Source organism: Watersipora subatra, chromosome 1, assembly GCF_963576615.1.
Source record: "Watersipora subatra chromosome 1, tzWatSuba1.1, whole genome shotgun sequence".
Classification (NCBI taxonomy): Eukaryota; Metazoa; Bryozoa; class Gymnolaemata; order Cheilostomatida; family Watersiporidae; genus Watersipora; species Watersipora subatra.
In genome coordinates this window covers 25,746,708-25,769,759 of record NC_088708.1, presented here as the reverse complement: position 1 = coordinate 25,769,759, position 23,052 = coordinate 25,746,708, and the positions used below count along the sequence as shown (strand labels likewise).

At 35.0% G+C, this 23,052-nt stretch overlaps 1 protein-coding gene across 1 annotated transcript in view; it reads right to left on the bottom strand.

Moving 5' to 3' along the window:
* Window positions 1-23,052, bottom strand: part of LOC137385536 (neural-cadherin-like) — a 77,762-nt gene that overhangs the window by 40,395 nt on the left and 14,315 nt on the right. The window contains exons 6-18 of the mRNA XM_068072016.1: window positions 21,017-21,167; window positions 19,931-20,181; window positions 18,429-18,569; window positions 17,121-17,263; window positions 15,674-15,882; window positions 15,036-15,246; window positions 13,999-14,190; window positions 12,526-12,711; window positions 11,021-11,221; window positions 8,626-8,812; window positions 7,058-7,317; window positions 1,329-1,508; window positions 801-897 (exon numbers count right to left, since the gene is read on the bottom strand). Of these exons, the coding sequence (XP_067928117.1) occupies window positions 801-897; window positions 1,329-1,508; window positions 7,058-7,317; window positions 8,626-8,812; window positions 11,021-11,221; window positions 12,526-12,711; window positions 13,999-14,190; window positions 15,036-15,246; window positions 15,674-15,882; window positions 17,121-17,263; window positions 18,429-18,569; window positions 19,931-20,181; window positions 21,017-21,167 (2,409 nt within the window). The remainder of the gene's footprint in view (window positions 1-800; window positions 898-1,328; window positions 1,509-7,057; window positions 7,318-8,625; window positions 8,813-11,020; window positions 11,222-12,525; window positions 12,712-13,998; window positions 14,191-15,035; window positions 15,247-15,673; window positions 15,883-17,120; window positions 17,264-18,428; window positions 18,570-19,930; window positions 20,182-21,016; window positions 21,168-23,052) is intronic.

Below are 23,052 nucleotides of genomic sequence, written 5' to 3'. Positions count from 1 at the left end.
TTAGCAACGCAGTAACAACAAAATACTTATATTTATAGTCTGTTAATAAAACAGGTTTAAAAACATTACACCAAGTATTCTATTTATTATATGTTTTAAAACAGGTCTAAAACATTACAACTCCTTTGTTTATGGCAATCCTGAGCTCTTTAGTGCGTTTTTTTTCCGTTGTGATGCTAGTGTATGCCCGATGTATCCGCAATGTTTGTGTGTTGCTAGTGCCTTGTATGTGCGTGGCTAGTGCCTTGTATGTGCGTTGCGCATGCGTTGTATGCGCTTTTTACCGACCTAAGATGCACCGTTACCAAAAAGTTTAATGAATACAAATGACACAAAAGTCTCACAGACATACTTGTAGATAAGCGGGAGAAACAGCTCTAATGCACAACTGAAAGATAAAGAAACTGGTTGGATCTCTAATGAATGCATCTCTAACGACAGCAACACAGATTATAAATTAGCTAAAGTCATTCTAGAACAAACCGCTTTGTTTCAGTCAGAAATAATAAAAAATACCGCTAATTAATAATTGCCGTTAATTTCAAGTATTATCGCTTACGGAACACGCTATTATATATCAGGCGAGCGATAGAGAAACTTCTCATTTTAAACTAAGCCATCGTAGATCAGATCAGACATAGTTGAAAATATAGACAAGAACCTTTGAGTTTACTTTTATAACAATAAAAAGAAGCAATGCAGAGTTTTGTGATTATATTTGCTACACTCTGTAATAATGACAAGTTAGACATACGAGAGCCAGCCATGAACAGCCATAAATGAAGGTGAACAAAACCTACCGGTATCCGATTCTATCTGGAACCTATCGCTGTAGCTGCCACTGAGAGAATACTCAATGTTGTTGGGTCTGTCTACATCACCATCTGTCGCAGTTACCTGCAAAGAAAATTAGTTTGACAAACACTCACTGACATAGTACTAAGGGCAAAAGCCAGTGACAACTTCGATTGATTGAACAAGATTCTAAAAAACCGCCAGGCAAACAAGTTACAACATCCAGAGACCAAAAAGCAAGTGACTGAGGCAATGCTAGAACCAAGTTGCACATCACAATGAAGTCTTTGTAATGCGTAAATGATGCATAACATCTTGAATGCATTTATTTTGAATAGAAAACAGCTGGAACTGAAATAACTATTCTACTAGTGTCGATTCTATATACATGTAAATGAAATTCTTGATCAAGGATAAACATCGAAAGAATACTGAATCAAACCAATCATGGCACAGCAATGAGCAAAATTTACATTGGCTCCTACCAACTTTTCCTGTCCAGACAAACAGAAAATAGACATTTGAAGTTAAACCTGAACAATGAAGAGTCGCTTCGAAGGAGAAATGCTGTTGTCTTCCTCCACCACATCTTTAACAGTATATATTCTTTTGGAGAACACTGGTACGTTATCATTCATATCAATGAGAGTGATCAACACGCTGGTCGTCGCCTGATATCGCCCATCACTCACTTCTGCTAGCATTTCATACTCCTGAAATAGTAGCTAATCGTGAAAAACTTTAGAGAAACCTTTAAATTCAGTTTAAAAAAAAGATCTAAAAATAATAACTATAGCTATTTAATAGACACTCTCTATAGCTATTTAATAGACACTAACTATAGCTAGTTAATAGACACTATCTATAGCTATTTAATAGACACTATCTATAGCTATTTAATAGACATTATCTATAGCTATTTAATAGACACTATCTATAGCTATTTAATAGACACTATCTATAGCTATTTAATAGACACTAACTATAGCTAGTTAATAGACACTAACTATAACTATTTAATAGACACTATCTATAGCTATTTAATAGACACTATCTATAGCTATTTAATAGACACTAACTATAGCTAGTTAATAGACACTAACTATAGCTATTTAATAGACACTAACTATAGCTAGTTAATAGACACTAAGTATAGCTATTTAATAGACACTATCTATAGCTATTTAATAGACACTAACTATAGCTAGTTAATAGACACTAAGTATAGCTATTTAATAGACACTATCTATAGCTAGTTAATAGACACTAAGTATAGCTATTTAATAGACACTATCTATAGCTATTTAATAGACACTAACTATAGCTAGTTAATAGACACTAAGTATAGCTATTTAATAGACACTATCTATAGCTATTTAATAGACACTAACGATAGCTAGTTAATAGACACTAACTATAGCTATTTAATAGACACTATACTATCTATAGCTATTTAATAGACACTATCTATAGCTGTTTAATAGACACTAACTATAGCTATTTAATAGACACTATCTATAGCTATTTAATAGACACTAACTATAGCTATTTAATAGACACTAACTATAGCTATTTAATAGACACTATCTATAGCTATTTAATAGACACTATCTATAGTTATTTAATAAACACTAACTATAGCTATTTAATAGACACTATCTATAGCTATTTAATAGACACTATCTATAGCTATTTAATAGACACTAACTATAGCTATTTAATAGACACTATCTATAGCTATTTAATAGACACTATCTATAGCTATTTAATAGACACTAACCAAATCCATTTATTTCAAAGAACACTTTAGAAAAAAGAGGAAGCTTCCGTTTCTAGCATAGCATATTTATTACTGTTGTTAATAAACATTTTTGTTATATTGCTTCATGAACCAACAGTTAGCTGGAAGTCACTCACTTCTATTACTTAACAGGCAGATATGAGCAGAGAGTGAGAGAGAGTGAGAGTGAGAGTGAGAGAGAGAGAGAGAGAGAGAGAGAGAGAGAGAGAGAGAGAGAGAGAGAGCTCCCCCACACCCCATGTGTGTGTACATTTATATACACGCATATATAGTTTATATGTATATATATATACATGTATATATATATACATATGTGTGTATATATACACACATATATAGTTTATATGTATATATATATACATGTATATATATACATGTATATATATACATGTGTATATATATATACACATACAGTTTGTTTTAACTCCAGCATTAGTCTCCACTAAGGAAAGTCAGTGTATATCATACCGTACAGGATGAAAATATTCATTGGTTATAAAAATTCGCGATTTCGCGAACAGGCAACTTCGCGAATTACAAAATTCCGTGAATAATTAGTTCTATTTTTAATCACAAGGGAGAATAACTATTGCATCAAATTAAAAACTAGCCGCTAGGCTGGTTTTTAATATAAATACTAAACGTAGTTGAGTTTCAAAACATTTTTAAAATCATTGCCTGGGCTTTGAGTTAACACCATTCCCAATGCATCACATTTCTTTACAAAATTATTCAAGGTTGTCACAAGATATGCAGAATGGCGTCATCGCAAAAATAGCCACTAGGCAGAAGTACTAAACGTAGCCGAGTTCCAAAACTTCTTTAAAATTATCGCCGGGCTTCGAGTTTTATTGCCATTGCATCAAACTTTACAAAATTATTCAAGGTTTTCACAAGTTATTCGGCATGGCTTCGTCATCGCAAAAAAATCTCTCCTAGTCTTTTTACATTGAAATCAACTCCATCAATCTCTAATACCGAAGTTGAGGACGATCATGATTCTGATCTGGACATTATGGTATGTATTTGATTTGCAGTGAAGATACGTTTTTCCATATTTAACTGCATTAGTTAATTCTTTTGTTTAAAAGCTGATCGTTTTCATCAAATACTTCAGCTATTGTTTTTGTACTTCCTTAACACTTATTAATATTTTTTCTTTTTTGTTTACTGCAGATTGAGAATGAAACAACCTACTCCGATTACGAAAACTAGAGACAAGTAGTAATATTCATCAAGGCAGGAATATTGGCAGAGAAGCAACCAGTCAACCTAGACACCTTTATCGACAACAACTCCTTGATATCGCTGCAGCAAACATGGTTAAATTAGGCCTATATATTTTATTTCATGTATAGATATATTATAATTTATTACAAACTTGAGTGTACAAATAAAATATTTCAGATACAAATAAAATTTTACAAACGATGAATGGAGTAAATATAAACAGTTTAGTCCATATGGCGGTTGTCTAGCAATAAAATTAAACTGGTACTCTTGATAAGTGAATACTAGCGTGTAATGGTGCTCTCTGATTAGTTATTTTGGTAATAGCAGCTCTGTCGCTGTCTTGGGTAGATGTTAAAGGCGATTCTCTCGCTAATACATGACTGGTAAGGAAGTTATCATCAGAACTCTCCTCGTGGCTTACTATTGCTAAGTTCTGCCGGTTGGCCAAAGATTTGTGCTCGTAAAGGCGTTTTTGTTCCTTTTTTAAAACATATATTCTCCTCATTAGCAGCTGCAGTCACTTCTACCTCATTTTCAAGATTTCCCTGAATGATTGGTGATCTTCTAAGAATGACATCTACCACTCTTGCAGTCATTTTGGTTCCGTGTATGATGAAAGATCTCTCTCACACTAAAACAAATAACGCAGCGGTAGGGATGGAAAAAATAAATATTGCGTTTTACCGAAGAACCAAAGTAAAATTCAACTAATTTAGTAAATGGTTTTGAAAAAACTCATTACTTACCACAAATTGTTGGTTCATCAAAGGCCTCAAAATCGATGAGTATTCGTGAAAACTTCTGAACGCAGCAAAAAATTTATAGCTTAGCACGATCGACTCGTAGTTGTAAGCTAAATAGAAACCGAAACACGCAATGTGCGCATGCGTATGGTTAACTCTATTGCTATCCGCAATAGAGTTAACTCTTCCTAGAGAGTGACCGTTTTCAGCCGCGAATAAATTAATCCGCGAATATGCATGAAATTTCAATTTTCGCGAAATATAACTCCGCGAATAAATTCATCCTGTACGGTATATCATGGATCAATGTGGTGCCATGTGTAAGAAGAGCTATGATATCTATATCATACACTATACTAGAAATTCCACTGTCATACAGCCCACGACCAAAGTGATATTGGAAAAAAAGAAAGGGTACTGATGGTTGAGAAATGCAATATTAGCAGTCAAATGGCACTGCAGCGCAACAGGATAACTGCAATGGTAGCTGTAATGTACTGGGTGTGGGTGTTATTATATACAACAAACAGCAATAATGAAAGGAAAAGATGTTTATATTTTCCCCCTGCAATAGGAGAAATGCAATATTGGCCAATATTAGAAGTAAAATGCACTGATATTATTAGAATAATCAATATTATTAATATAGTAATAATAGAAAACCAATGCGCAATTCTGTTTACATTTCAAAACGTCATAGCTAACAATATTGAGAAGTTGTGGTATTTATATAGATTTTTAGAAAATTTATTTAAAAAGTGTTTGGTCATGACAAACAGCAATAATGAAAGGAAAATATTATATGTCTATTATAATCTCTCCCCTGCAATAGGAGAAATGCAATATTGGCCAATATTAGAAGGAAAATGCACTGATATTATTAGAATAACCAATATTGTTAATATAGTAATACAGCAATAATAGAAAACCTACGAGCGTTCACGCGTCTGGAAGATTTTTGCAAACTGCAGCAAAATAAAAGCTGTTATAAAAGTGTTATAAAGCTGTAGGCCTAATCTACTGTAATGTATGTAATTCCACAACAATAAAGAAATATGTTTATTATAACTCTGAAATGCAAAATTAGAAGTAAAATGGCAAGCTACTGTGTACTACACACAGTTTTAAAGTTGGTTGCGTTGAATGTAGAATGGTTTTGATAGCGATCTTTAACAGAAAGCGAGTATGAGCATTCACACGTCTGAAAGTTTCATGCAAACTGCAGCACAATAAAAAATGTTCTCGTCATAAAGGGGTGTTGTAGTTCGGCCCTAGCTTGTACATAAGTTGTAAAGAATTTTGGCTAACGTTTTAAAAAATGAAACCTTCGGTGATTGGACAAAAAAACATAGGCTGATAAACTGTGTACCACAATTTCGTACCTATAAATCGGTCAACGCCTCAAACGGTCTACGTTTATAACAGAAACCTTCGAATAAATTCGATTACAAGTAAACAATGCCATAGACTGGTGAAATGTGCACGTTATTTTTTCGTGAAATGCGCATGACTTAATCGTTCTATTCTCTGTCGCCCGCCATTTCAATTTCCGGTCTTAACTTTTATTAAACCAAGCTTTTCAAGCGTTTTGTGACGATTTTCATCCTAATAAATCTGTCTATTTGTGTATAATCCGATCAGATGGGTAAGTTTTAAGAGAATTTCGAGAATATACAAATACTTGGTAACATATTTAAATAGGCCTATATGTGTTTTGTATCGTAATTACACTTTAACTAATCTACAAAACGATGGTTAAATTTGTTGATGAAATTTTATTACAGGGGTTCGTCTCATTGTTGATGAATAATTTTCGTAAGTTGTGTGCACATGCATTTATCATAAAATTCCCAAACTTCGCATCAGCTCGTTTGGTCATGGGATCATACACCATATCATACACTATATCATACACCATATCATACACCATATCATAAACCATATCATACACTATATCATACACTATATCACACACTATATCATATACTATATCATACACTATATCATACACTATATCTCACACTATATCATACACTATATCATACACTATATCATACATGTTGAGTAGCTTGAGCTAAGTGGCAGCTCACCTAAGCCTTTCTAGTCAACATTTATTGTCCAGATACAGCTGCACCTGTATATAATTATGTTAAAAGTTACTCAGTTTTTGAAATGAATTATCTAAAAATTGTTTGTTAAAAATTCTTAATCACAAAATCAGAGCATTGATAGATTTTAAACCGATGACTTCCGGAAGTAGTTCACTTTCATGAAAAATATTTTAAAGTTGCGATTTGCGTCTTCAGTGATCGTGAAATGATGCTGAGAAGTGTTGTCAAGAGCACCAGAGAATTCGAGACTTAGCTCTTTTAATGGCTGAATGATTCACTTACCAATTTTACATCAAATCACTAACAGAGCCCATGCGCAAATTCTTCAAACAGCGTCATACCTGGCATAGCTACCAATTGTTTGTCTCCCCTACCTTGCGTGTCTCATAGTCGAGTCGACCAGGACTGAGGACTAGCACATCACCGGTAGTAGTTATCTCAAATGCCTGGTTTTCATTTCCGGTAATGAAGCGATACTGAAAATTGTTCTCGATGTCGATATCATTGGCTCTGATATTTGTCACAAGTTTTCCCTTGGCAGCCGTCTCCTCTACGGAGCCTGTATATCGCTGCTGCGGAAAGTACGGTGGGTTGTCATTAATGTCGTTCACAAGCACCTGCACAGTTGCCACAGCTACAAATAACCAACAGGCTACACATGTGATATAGATAGCAGTAGAAGACATGGTTAGAGGTCAAATTATTGGTCTAAGAGCCAGTGTTTTATATGAAAAGAATTTAACATTCGTATTGTTTCTGTTATATAATAACTTGAGGAAACTGCATAACTGACTATTCTTATTGTTTCTGTTATATAATAACTTAAGGAAACTGTATAATTGACTATTCTTATTGTTTATGTTATATAATAACTTAAGGAGACTGTATAATTGACTATTCTTATTGTTTATGTTATATAATAACTTAAGGAGACTGTATAATTGACTATTCTTATTGTTTCTGTTATATAATAACTTAAGGAGACTGTATAACTGACTATTCTTATTGTTTCTGTTACATAATAACTTAAGGAAACTGTATAACTGATTATTCTTACCGTTTCTGTTATATAATAACTTGAGGAAACTGTATAACTGACTATTCTTATTGTTTATGTTATATAATAACTTGAGGAAACTGTATAGCTGACTATTCTTTGAAGTCACATCAGTATGCCCATCAGGCATAAGGCCCATATTGGTGTAGACCAGCTATGGCCAAATGGCGGATCTAGATCCAGATCTTTCTAGCTTTTTTGTGGATTTTTCAAATTGGCTGTCAAAGAATTTTTGTGAAGTGTTTTATTTTAAACATTGGATTAAAAAAGATTTTGTAAATTTTTCTGGTCATTTATTTGGTCATCACCTGTAAGCTTGAAAAAGTACCCAATAACTACTAGTCTAGCTGAAAGACTACTTGCTTTGGCTCCACTTACCTATGTGAATTATTATTTTCAGTAATGAATTTTGTAAAAAACAATCATAGAACACGACTTACAAATACTCATCTTCATGAACTTTAAGAGTTGCTGAAAGTAGCAGGAAACCACGTTTGATAGTATTGTGAAGTCAAAGCCCACTCATCATTTTTCTCACTGATATCAGACATTTATTATAGCACATTCATTCACTGATATTTAGTCAAATTATGTTTTTCTAATAGCCTTTTTAAATTGTATTTGACGCCGTGTTTTAAGATATACACAAATAATTGCATGCTTTTGTTTGGTAAAAAAGTTAAATGCATATCTTCAGCTCGTGGATCTTTAATGTGTCAGATTTGGCTGCAGTGGATCAAGGTCAAAATCATTTGGCCATCCTTGGTGTAGACACACCATTTGCCATAGGTTTTCAAATATACCAATGGCTATTTGCAGGATCTGAGTCTTATATCAATGGCCCAAAGCAAAAAGTGTTAACAGAGGATGAAAGAATAAGCTTACCACTATTGGGGTTACCGCCAGCCTGCGGCCTGGATGATGGCGCTCCGTCTGTAGCCATGACCTTGATGATGTACTCCGACTTGCTTTCTCGATCAAAAATTATATCTTTGTCAACCCGTATTATCCCAGAGCTCGGATCCACTCTGAACAGCTCTGAATCTCCTTCATTCAGCAAACTATATGATTTCTGTAAGACACGTGAGGCATGAACAGAAGTGAGCAATAGATTTTCAGCTTTTCAACATCGAGAAAGCAACTTAATTCCTACTTCAAATTAAAGTTTCATCTTATGAGTCCGGCAAAATAATTGTAAAATGGGCCATCTTCTCCGAATGATATGTTATACTTTCCTAATATATGTAAACAGAGCTAATAAGTCTACAAATCTTTGTAGCAAGTAAGTTGTCTAATTACCATGTATGTAACCATAGAGAAACTCATCTCAGTGAATAACATTTAAAATGACTTCAACACAAAACTGTTACCTACACTGAACAATCGCAGCAAGACTCACTTAGACCTAGCCAGCTACTTTCTCCAATTCAAGTATATTACCATTGCAAACTATTTGGTAAAATAATTGCCAAAATATTATAGATTTTATTATTATGAAATATTATAAAGCAAAATATTTGCCTTATTGAAGAGCTTCCAAGTCTTATACAAGATTACTGATACGCTGCATTAGCAAATTAGTTTTTTTTTGTAAAAAGTCCAATACAAGTGAATGAGAAATTGGGGCTAGAGTGCTTTTGTTATTTCTGAAATCTTGCTATACATTCTTTTTCCGACCAAAGTTTGTGCTTTTCCTAAGCATAGCAAGGTTTAAAATCAATTAAAATAAAGTTTATTGGTTTTCTTAGCAATTTGAAAAAAAGTCAATTCATAAAACCTATTAATGACAAGTTCGTAAAATCGTTACATTAACCCTTCTGGAAACAGTAAAGTCAATTGGCCCAATCCCTCAATCTAATTATATAAAACTATAACAATTTCAGTCTAATACTTGAAAAACTTTCATATAAAGACCTCGCTGGTGGGTTTAAAAAATCATGCAGTGTGTCATCCATCATGTAAAAACTTCATGCTCAGTAGAAAATGCTGGTTTGTAATGGCGGTAGCGCAACACTTCAGTAGTAGGTATAAAATATAAAACGATTTACTTGTTGCACGGAGAGCTATAAATATTCTTCTACTGATATAATTCAAAAATCCATCGGATGCAGGAGAAACAAATAAGTAGTCGAATAACAATTTCGGTCGTCACAAAGATGATGGAAGGCAATGATTAGCAGAATGCAATAATAAAAAATAAGTTACCAGTTTGACAGTTAACAGCCAGATAGGTAGCCTGTATAACAGTTAACAGACAGATAAGTTTCCTGTATAACAGTTAACATACGGATAGGTTGCCTGTATAACAATTAACATACAGATAAGTTGCCTGTATAACAGCTAACATACAGATAAATTGCCTATATAACAGTTAACATACAGATAAGTTGCCTGTATAACAGCTAACATACAGATAAGTTGCCTGTATAACAGTTAACATACAGATAAGTTGCCTGTATAATAGTTAAGATACAGATAAGTTGCCTGTATAACAGTTAACAGACAGATAAGTTTCCTGTATAACAGTTAACATACGGATAGGTTGCCTGCCTAATAATTAACATACAGATAAGTTGCCTGTATAACAGCTAACATACAGATAAATTGCCTGTATAACAGTTAACATACAGATAAGTTGCCTGTATAACAGTTAACAGACAGATAATTTGCCTGTATGACAGTTAACATACGGATAGGTTGCCTGCATAACAATTAACATACGGATAAGTTGCCTGTATAACAGCTAACATACAGATAAATTGCCTGTATAACAGTTACCAGACAGATAAGTTGCCTGTATAACAGTTAACATACAGATAAGTTGCCTGTATAACAGTTAACAGACTGATAAGTTGCCTGTATAACAGTTAACATACAGATAAGTTGCCTTCATAACAGTTAACAGACAGATAATTTGCTTGTATAACAGTTAACATACAGATAAGCTGCCTGTATAACAGTTAACAGACAGATAAGTTGCCTGTGTAACAATTAATATACAAATAAGTTGCCTGTATAGCAGTTAACCACCAAATAAGTTGCTTGTATACCAGTTAATATACAAATGAGCAGCATGTATAGCAGTTAACAGACTGATAAGTTGCCTGTATAGCAGTTAACCACCAAATAAGTTGCTTGTATACCAGTTAATATACAAATGAGTAGCACGTGTAGCAGTTAACAGACATATAAGCTGCTTGTATAGCAGTCAACAGACAGATAAGCTGCTTGTATAGCAGTCAACAGATATGACAAGCAGTGAGTTGGAGAGGACACTCACAGTCTTAAACTCTTCAGTAATGTCAGAATCGTTGGCTTTAACAACACAGACTTCAGCATTGAAAACTGTAGAGTTTTCGGTCACGGATCCAGTGATGAAGCCATTGATATCTAGATTCTCAAAGACAGGAATGTTGTCATTCACGTCAGTTAATTCTATGTCTACAGTCTCTTCTTTGACAACGCTGCCACTGTCCTGAGGCTGAAACATTCAGTAGACATGAACAGTTTGATGTAAGCTCTAGGACATCCCTGCTACCATTCTATATCATTTAACAAAAGTAATTGTAGGATTGAAGATCTGATTAGGATCAGAGCCATGAAAATAGCAATGATCTTTACTATAATCTTTACTACTAAGAGCCGCATCTGTCCGTTTGTCCTGAAGTCATGCTAAGAATGTCCAAAAAAAATATTGCACCACACGGAAATTAAACCCAGATATTCTGTTTCCAGCCAAGCATACTAGTATCTGAGCCACTCGCGCAGTGCCTTCAACATTCTAAGAATAATTGTGCAATTAGTTATTATACATGACGATCTCTCACAGTGCACAGGACTCCCAGCATACTAGTTCTCACATAATTTACTGAAGTACACATGCAACGGGTACAATCTTTGTTTCCGTTCAAACTAATTTTCCTACTCGATGTCTTCCGTCTAGTGAAGAATGTGTATGGAGCTAAATTGAAGCCGAATGATTTTAAAAAATAACTACTGATCATAAAGAATTGTCCAACACGAAAAATGGAAGAAATCTTTACAAAAAAAAACTTTGTTACCATTGTCAGTACAGTCACAGCTCTACATAAGAGTGCCCCAACATGCGAGAAACCCGAGATACGAGCTGACATTCGAGCAAGTTCTGTCCTTGAGATGCGAGTAATCTTTGAGATATGAGCATACGAGCCCGTTATCGATGGTCACTACATGGCCAAGTATGCAATAGGCCACTTTCGAGAACAGCATCGCATCAGTTTGAAAAAAGTTAGCTGAAAGGGTGGCTAAAAGTTATAATGAATGCGAGGCAAAAAGCTACCGGATCAATTGGTACTTGATTACCTTATATAGGAAATAGTGCTTTGAGATGCGAGTAAATTGACTTACGAGCTCAGTCCCAGAAAGCATTAAGCTCGTATGTCGAGGAATTACTGTATTACAAAAGAGAATGCTTCATGTTTTAAAACAACCTAGATAGCTTAACCACCAGAACTGGCCTTCAGACAAAAAAAGCTATTGTGAATCCGTGCATATTTAGCCAGAATGCCATAAAAGTTGTTTCAGAGTGAAAATGGTCAAACAGTGAGGAGTAGAGCGCCGTATCAACATCAACAGTACCAATAAATAGACACTAGCAAAGTAGCGCAGCAAGTAGCCAGCAGCATTGACTTACAGACTTATTGACTTATAAATATTGCAATGAAATGATATGGAAAGCAGACAAACATCGACAATTTTTAATCAGCCTAAACAAGTCAGGTAGAATTGACAAGAAAACATACGCACCGTGACCCTGACTCGCAGCTTGTAGAATCTAAGCTTGTCAGCGTCAAGATTCTTTGATTGGTAAATGGCAAGGCAGAGCCGGTTATTATCATTGCAATCTTGGTCATCTGTTCGCATGTAAAACGCATCCAATGTTGTAGATGGCACGAGAAAATAGTTAACAGGTCCGCCAGTGGCCGAAACTGCCTACGAAGATGATGAGCACAATTAACTTCGCAAAATATGACCTTGATCTGTGTCTTAACTCTTTCACTATGAAAGCCATGCAAACAGCTCACCTCTATGTTGTTCATTCTGACCAGAAGCCTTTATGACGGCTCACCTCAGCAACTACACTATAACATTTATCACAGGTCGTGGAATTAACAGATCAACCCAAAATTTTCCTCAACGTAAACTTGAAATATTGTGTTATTATTTTGTCAAAACAACATAAAGCAGTTAGTTTCCTTTTCACTCAGAATTCACAGCATAAAATCTTGGTTTCCAAATTTTTAATTTTCATTTTAGGATGAAGCAAAAAATTGTAAAATGTGACCTAAGCATTTGTGTAGCTCATCACAGTAAAATTCTTCAACATTGGGCCCCCATTATTTCTGATAACTACTGTAGATTTTCATGTTAGAGAATGTGATCTGCCTTTTTAAATAAATACGAAAAAAAATCTTTGCAGCCGGTTTTACTAAACTAAAAAAAATATTAAACATGACTTCTGTACTTGCGTACCGTATCTCTGTACTTGCGTACCGTCTCTGTACTTACGTACCGTCTCTGTACTTAGGTACCGTCTCTGTACTTACGTACCGTATCTCTGTACTTACGTACCGTATCTCTGTACTTACGTACCGTATCTCTGTACTTACGTACCGTATCTCTGTACTTACGTACCGTATCTCTGTACTTACGTACCGTATCTCTGTACTTACGTACCGTATCTCTGTACTTACGTACCGTATCTCTGTACTTACGTACCGTATCTCTGTACTTACGTACCGTATTTCTGTACTTACGTACCGTATCTCTGTACTTACGTATCGTATCTCTGTACTTATGTAAAGTATCTCTGTACTTATGTACTGTATCTCTGTACAGCAAAAACATTAAGTGTACACCAACCCAAAATCTTTTGGCAAAATTAATTTCATGAGAGCAAGCAAAAATTCCATAGTGAAGAGTTGGTCTTCAAGAGCTAAAAATCCTAGAATTAGTGCTAAGACAGCTTCAAACATGAATATAAGACTTAGGAGGAACCCTGAAAGATAGCAGTTTTCATTGCAGGCGTCAAGCTGATGTTAACATTAGCTCTAACAAAATATTTTCTAGCCTACTAGTGTCCTTTGCGATGTCCTGTTCTTCACAAAAACACAGCAACCCGTGTGACACTTCTGTATGTACTGGCCAATGGAAGCAGGTGCAGACAATAGGCAGACTCTAGATCTATTCAACCAAACTGAATAGCAAGCAAACACTAACTTTGATCTTATAAATGATCTCATCATCTTCCAAGTTCTCTGCTATGTTAAAGCCAGGTCCAGGTATGTCAAGGAACCTAGGAGCTTCTGCAGTTTGACGAATGTTCACAATAAAGTCCCCCTCAACAGTTCGGTTGCCATGGTCCTTCACTACTATGGTCATCGATTGCCGCTCGGGTAAAGATATGCCCAACTTCACTCTAAAACAATAATATAAGGTTTTGAGGCTAGATGCTAGTGACGAGTGTCATCGGCAGAAAGACATTAATTTTCTGACCAGGACTAGTGCTCTCAGCTCACCCATCAACCAGCTTACTTAAGACAACATATTGTTACCTTAAAGATGAAACAAAACTTTAGCAGATTTTATCAGAATGTATTGGTATTTTTCTATAATTTGCAATTGTTTTTGATGTTTGAAGTGATCTTACTGCCGGGTTGTTTCAAGATTAAAATTGACAAAACTTGATCGTGGTTAAAATGCTCAGAGCAAGCAAAAGCGAGATTATGACGTCTATAGTTGCAAAGAGACTGCAAATGACTGCATATTGAACGCAATAGCCGATATCAACTATCGCAACGATAAAACCTAGTGACATAATTTTACACATATTTTTCTTCTGAGCGTTTCAAAGGAGTTTAATCAAGTTTTGTCAATTTTAATCTTAATACATCTTGGCAGTCAAATCACCTCAAACATCATAAACAATCTCAAATGATAGAAAACTACCAATATTTTATCATAAAATCTACTAAAATTTTGTTAAAGTTTATCTTTTCACCACAGATAACCTGAAATATGCCGATGTCTATTGGCATCCACACCGTTGGAGTAGAAATTTAAGAATGTACCTAAGTAGAGATAAAAACCGTGTAAAACAACATATTGAACCTGCTGGCATACTGATGGCAAACCAGCCTGACTGCCGAACACTCTACTTGTAATAGCAATCAAAGAAATGAATGGTGTACAATGCTTGAAATGCTACATGAATCGTCTGAAGTGTCGAAGCGGATAAAAATAAGCAACGAGGCAACATACTTGTTTTTCAGGTCATTTCCATCCATTTCGAAATTGCTGTTTCCTGTGACAGTGTAGGCGAGGCCATTCGTTCCATTTATGTCATAATCAGGGTCGGTTGCAAAGACACTATATATGACGCTGCCGGCTGGCAAATCGACTTTGACTACTTGAGAGTCCGGCAGATTGAGTCTCGGATCATTGTCATTAAGATCTTGCACAGTCATTCTGGAGAAGAAATAGACAACAAGTAGAAACAACACTGTTTTACTTTTTGTTAGCCATATTTGGGCGCCGCTACGGTTAATAAAATTAGATGATACTGACTAAAAATGAGCAAGAAACAACATAGAGCCTGAGATGCTTAGAGAATAGTTACTAAGTTTGGGCCCTAACGTCAAAACCAACATTAGCCCAGGTGAGATCTTATCACCTCTTGTAATTCACATGTCAGGTTGGGCACATTTGCATTATGGTCATGGAATTGAATAAGGAAAAGTTACAATTATTTAAAAATTATCTCATTGGCCAAAAACTCTCAATTACAAATGATATGTTGTGATTCCAGCAGATTCACTGCATACAGAGACATTCAGCAAGCATTAGTCAGTATTTATGATCATCTACCAGCCCTGTAGATAGCGAGCTGACTCACGTGAATGTACAGAATGTACTGAGCTGACTCAAGCCTTGATCCTCAGCTTTAACAGTGATTGTGAGCTGATTCGTCTGCTCTCTGTCTATCATTTCTTTTGTGTAGATCCTTCCTGTATACTCTTCTATCGTAAACAGGTCTGCATCACTGCCCACCAAACTGTAGGTTAAATTACCGTTTGGTCCAACATCAGCGTCTTGTGCAGATACCTAATGCAAACATCATCCCATGAAAGTCGTTTAGACGCAAAGTAGCAAACTCTTATCTATTTACCTTCCACGAAGTGCACAATAGCATCTCTAGAGAACATACATGTATGTATAAGTTACGAATTGTTGCCAGCCACTCAAAACAGAAACTTTATAACTGTTCAAAATAACTATTAATAACTACCAATAATAATAGCTAAGCATAACTATAAATAATAACTACTAATAACTACCAATAATAATAACTAAGCATAACTATAAATAATAACTACTAATAACTACCAATAATAATAACTAAGCATAACTATAAATAATAACTACTAATAACTACCAATAATAATAACTAAGCATAACTATAAATAATAACTACTAATAACTACCAATAATAATAACTAAGCATAACTATAAATAATAACTACTAATAACTACCAATAATAATAACAAAGCATAACTATGAATAACTACTAATAACTACCAATAATAATAACTAAGCATAACTATAAATAATAACTAATAATAACTACAGTGCCAACTCAGGTTACGACGTCCCTGTTTTACGGTTTATTCGTCTTCCAATGTGGAACACGATGGGTTTTCTTTGTCATCCCCTTATTATGGCATTTTTCCCGCCATGCGAAATCAGCAAAATGACTCTCACAATTCAAATTTGACAGTCGATGTACTCAATACATCAAAATCTCGAAGATGCTGATATGCAATTCACCAAAATCCTTCCCACAGCACAAAAAAGATACAATGCTCTCTCTCTCTCTCCCTCTCTCAGTTCAGCACTCTTCGAGTTTTGTAAATGCTTGATATTGCATGAGTGAAATGAAAATTAGTGAAATTTAAATAATTACTATGGGTTTATATGCCCCTCTATATGACATTTTCGCCTTACGATGCCAACATCGGAACAAATTAATGTCGTAGAGCGAAGACCACTGAATGACTAAAAACTATCACTATCGACTACTAATACCTACTACTAAGTTACATTTGAGAACAGAAGAACTCCATAGAACTACTGTAACAGTAGCAAACAGTCAGAGATGGGTAAAATGAAGATCAGTGAAAGTCAAGCTGAACATGTAAAAACATGGACGACTTACTGAAACAAAAGGTCTTCATACATTTAACTAGATTTCAGGTTTATGAAAAGTGAAAAGCTGAGGCTTAAAATGCTATAGCAAGTAAAATCTAGTCTAGTGAGTGGTCTAGGATAGGACAAAACTTACCTGAATGACAAAAGCTTTGACTGTATTCTCGGGAGCCTTAGCGGAGCCACTGTATGACGAGCAGAAAGTAAACTCGGGTGCATTATTTCTGCCTACAATCTCTATGGTTACCTCCAAGTATCCGACATTAGTTGAGGCACTACCTGCAGTAAAAAAGAAGTAAGTTATACACATCGTACAAAAAAATTGTTACAAAAGTTTTATAAAAAAATTAACCACACCTTATAGTAGCACGATATTACTAGGTCAGTGAATGCTGGGTATCATCCATTAGAAAAATGTATGAACAACCATAGGAAAGACAACTCTCTATAGTATTTAAATGGTAGAAGAGTAACTATTACCAAAAAGGTAGTGGCAACGATCGGAAGAAAATGAATCGTAGTAACTCACTTATTCGACTAGAATATTTTTAGATGAAGTTGTTAATTATGATACAGCCTTGAGAATCCCATGTTATCACTTTGCTAGCAAAGACTAATGCATAGTTATATTGTATTGCAATGATTTTGCAACTGTCCATGGTACTAGTGAAGCATCTAAACATTCACTTTAACTAAGACACCAGTGCGCATACCAATAAATATATCATAAAACAAAGTTAATGTAATTAATAATACTGTTGAATAAACAAAAAAGCTTTACAGCAGTTATGTATATTATATGATATATTTGAAAAACAACGCAATGTCTTGAGGTTAAAAAAATGTCAAATGGTAGCAAACAACTACAACACACGCAAGCACACCAAATTATCGTTACACAATACAGTCCAACCTTGACAAAGTTAATCCATTATATTTTGCTTCATCATTAAAACCACCGCACGCAGGAGCAAATATTTTCATAAATGTGCATTGTTTTTGTCCGACAAATTTGACATCATAATTTAAAATATGGAGTTAAATTTGCCAGTAGAAAATGGTTTACGTATTTTTTAAAAATCTTAGATTGTTTATCATCATTTAATAAATTTCTAATTGGAAATACAATTATGTATGAGTATGAGAGACAAGTAGGGCAGATCTTCCAACACATGTAAAAGTTAATAAGATGTTACGAGAAGGGCGGTCAAGCATTAGCTCTCGTAATTAGCTTGTAGAAAGCACTTTCACCATAATCTTCTACTTTCATCTTGTAAAAAACAGGAATTAAAATTTTGGTCTATTTTTTGATAAATAATCGACCCAATCATCGGAGACGAAACCCAACAAAAGCTTTTTACGAACAGAATTATTAAATTATGGAGTTTCGTGTAATAAAACTGACTGCAAGAAGTAGCGAAAGCTAAATTTTGAGACTTCGAACCTTGCTCGCAACAAGAGCCATCATCCGTAGCTGACACATTGAGCACAAATGAGGAGACATCATTGAAGTCATCGAGGCTTTGTGTGAGGAATATGGTACCACTGGCTGAGTTGATTCTGAATGGCGCAGAAGACGGCTCACCTGTACAAAATAAAAATATTAACCACTTTGTTGCCGGCTGGTCTGCCGCACCTTTAGCTATCAGTGAAACTCCTCTTACAGCTTTATGTGAGTATTGGTGTGCTGTTATAGGATAGCAAACAAATTACTTCTTCAAACTACTGAAAAACGATCTTTTACTTTGTTTAATTTACTGTTTATATTTTGTTTACACTTCATTTATTTTCATGAAAGTCAAATCATAAACAACGATCTGTTTAAAAAAAATTACTTTCAACCGAAACCGAGGAATTTACATAAGAATTAAAGCATCACTTAGTGCCAGAAATTAAAAACTAGTAAGAGAATCCAACCCAAGAATACAATTTTATAGCACAGAAAGCATACGCCTCCAACTTCATGCAACTCAATAAAAAAAGTCTATAATTGTTTCAAGAAAAACAATAAATTTTCAAGTGTCACATCGACTGCGGGTAGTAAAATCTTTATACACAGAACTGCTAATTTTTTGAACAGTTTATGAACTTATTTATGGCTAAATAAATACTATTAGAATGAATTTAAGCATTAACAGAGAACTTGGGGTACAGAGTGGGAATTTTGAGACGTTTATAAATATTTATTGTAGGTTTGTAATGACTTTTAATACATCATGATTAAAATCCAAAGTCGGAAAGTTGAGGCGATTTCTTTTTGCACACTGTCGCTGAAATGGGCTGATGGCAAAATTAATTCGATTCGATTTTGACAATTAGAGAGTTAACAGCCGAATTTTCAGAAACATTTGGAACTGAACAGCGAAGGATTGAACATAGCCAACAAACACAACTCATCTGTGAAAGCAAAAGCTCTCAAAAACCTAAAATTACTTTGGAAAAATGTTGAAGCTAGATAGCCGAGCGGATGACCCGAGCACATAAGCTATTTTTATTACAAGCGACTATTAGTTATAAGCTGTTTTTCACGCCCATTTCACATAAGCTATAACCAATCCAACCAGATAAGCCAGAGTCCTACATGTATAACATTAGCACGAAATACTAGAACATACATCAGTAGCGTTGAGAACCTGATTACTCTGTTAATTGGTAAATAATTTACTTACAAGTTGGTACCATTTGAATTAAATGATATCGTTCATGTTTACAAAAAGAATAACTAAAGAAAATACCTTCAGTGAAAAGCAACTTCCAGAGGTCAAACACTTCAAATGACAAAACATATTTGCTACAAATAGGACATGGAAAAGATCTAATTAATCAAAGGAGCTCTTTCTATATACATGTAGCTGGAAGGCACTAAATAGATAGACTGTATCTGTGGGCGGTTCAATGAGGTACTCGATATGCTAATACATGTTAAGTGCCATGTAAGGAACTCACTCTTTATCAAGGCATATGCCACCTTATCACCGTCAGGGTCAGATGCAAACACAGTAGTCACAACCGAGTCAACAGGCTTTGTAGATTCAATCCTTAAGAAACCAGGAGCTGCAAACTGTGGTCGCTCATCATTCGTGTTCTGTACCTGCACCCTGACATAGGCCGATCCACTCTTCGGAGGCACCCCACCATCAGAAGCCACCACCCTGAAGATATAGCCGGTCGGATCTGTTCTGTCATAGTCTAGTTTTCTGTAAACGGTGAATGAAAAGATAAGGTAGACTAGACCAAGTCTCTTTATAAGTTAGGCACACTTTGAGTTGTCTCAATGTTCATCAATTTAAGCTCGTGATTTAAGCTCAGGTTGAGTTTTTGTAAATACAGCCAAGAGCCAGATATAGCAATAACACATAATATTAACACCACATAACACATAAACGCCGTCAGAGCCCTTATGAACAGGCAATGATGGTCTCTCTGACTCAAATGTTCCATTCCTTCCAACCCTTTCCTTATATTTTTATATCGGCACGCATCATACACTTAAAATAGCACACACCACATAAAAACCCAACTTACACGCTGATAAGAAACGAATTTCCAAAAACCCGGATGATCAACGTTTTGATAAAAACATCTAAATCAGCATCTGCTAGAACCATACACAAATACAGGCTGCAGATACAGGCTGCAGATACAGGCAGCAGATACAGGCAGCAGATACAGGCAGCAGATACAGGCATCAGATACAGGTAGCAGATACAGGCAGCAGATACAGGCATCAGATACAGGCGGCAGATACAGGCGGCAGATACAAGCGGCAGATACAAGCGGCAGATACAGGCGGCAGATACAGGTAGCAAATACAGGCGGTAGATACAGGTAGCAGATACAGGCAGCAGATTCAAGCAGAGAACAACAAGAGTAGCGCCAAGCACCATGAAAAATGAGTCAGCCTTCGTTATAAGGAGCTTTACTATGGACTTCAAGAAAAAGAAGAAAGCAGAGTGTTGATGAGAGTCAAACGACAGCCTCTGGCAACCAACAAGCTAGCATAAGGAAAGATCTTTAATTGGTTTAACTTACCCTGATACTTTAATTATTCCGTCAAAACCTGAACTCGTTTCTACTGTTTCTACACGGAATGGAAGAGCAGGATCGACATCTGACTGAAGGCTATAGGTTATCCTACCATTGTCATTGCCATTCTCCACAGAATCAGCATCAAATGCTCGAACTACAAAAGGAAGCCAGTCATTACTTGGTAGAGATGAAACTCGAAGTTACATGCTTGCTCGAGCAAGCCTTAAGGACCAGCACACAAGTGAATTGAATTGATGCTCTGGTATCCTTAACTTACTGCAGAATTGAATTGACGCATCCTCCCAGTAAAATTGAATTAGCCCTTTATTGTCACCATAGTCGAATTGACTCGATTCTCTATTTTCAATAAGCAAAACGTCTTGAGTCAAAATTCATCAATGCTTCCCTTTATTATTAAAACCTCTATGATTATCACCACCTTGACAAAAATTCATCTCAGACAGTAATATCCTAAGTAAAACCATTCTGTTAACTTATGGGTGCTGAAGCAAAGATTTCCATACATTTTCACAAGTCCTCGATATTACTACGAATAATTTATTGGTTGATAATAAGTATTATGCATTAATATAGTATAGTTCTATGGTTTGCCTGCACGCTGGCAATAAGCCTAGCTATCTGTTTTGATTATCATGCAAAAAAACCTGCATTAGGGATATACGCACTAGCCATCAAGAAATTATATTTATTTTAATGCTTATATCGCCATAGTTATATTTGTTCTTTTGTATTTATAAATACCTGCCTCACTATTTGCTATACAATCAGTAGAGGGCTTAGCTAATGCATGTAGTAAAGTTAGCAATTGTGGTTTATCATTACTTTGAAAGATTGCCAAGTCAATTTTTTGGTAACAATTTATAAAGAATTGTGTTTGTTGATTTCTGAATCAGACGGATTCATTGAAGTCAGGTTTGCTAATGGAGAAATGAATGGTAGTGTTTAGCGCTTAAGTACTGAATTAAATCCATTCTTACAAAATCTATGATGCAAAAGAAATGGAAATTTAATTGTTAAGTTCTTGATGAGAATTGAACTGACTTGAGCAATTTTAAAGTCTTAAAAACATCTCCATCACTTACTAGTTACAATAGTTTAGTTAGTAGACACATTGATAATAGCAAGTTACAATAGTTCAGTTAGTAGACACATAAATAATAGCAAGTTACAATAGTTTAGTTAGTAGTCACATAGATAATAGCAAGTTACAATAGTTCAGTTAGTAGTCACATAGATAATAGCAAGTTACAATAGTTCAGTTAGTAGTCACATTGATAATAGCAAGTTACAATAGTTCAGTTAGTAGTCACATTGATAATAGCAAGTTACAATAGTTCAGTTAGTAGACACATAGATAATAGCAAGTTACAATAGTTCAGTTAGTAGACACATAGATAATAGCAAGTTACAATAGTTCAGTTAGTAGTCACATAGATAATAGCAAGTTACAATAGTTTAGTTAGTAGACACATAGATAATAGCAAGTTACAATAGGTTAGTTAGTAGTCATTTAATAGCAAATTAAATAGTTTAGTTAGTAGACACTTGCCATAAAACCTCTATTTGACCGCCACTTCTATTTGACCGCCGCTATGGAAGGTTGAAAAATAGAGCGACACCCTTTAATTGAACACCACCTCTATTCGACCATCACTTGGACATTCTTTGATCTTTACGAACCCATAATAGTAAATGATAAGTAACAAAGTGTTCACAAAATCCTACTAATCAGTAGGATGTAACATCATTTATGATTAATTCTTTTGTGGTTGCTGTTTGCATTGAAGTCCATTTCCAACTACAAAGCTTATGATTGTTTAAAAAGCTTTGAAAGCAATGCCATAGAAATAATTAGTAGCTGTATCAGGTTAATACTAGTTCCTTGTTTAACGCCGTCTTGATACTTCCAGGTATATGAAAAACGGTTTAACAATTACGATGGATTCTGTACTATAATTTTGAGATCAAAACTTGTGGTTAGCACGCTTAGCGTGGAAGCCGTGTCACTTCGTTAAGCT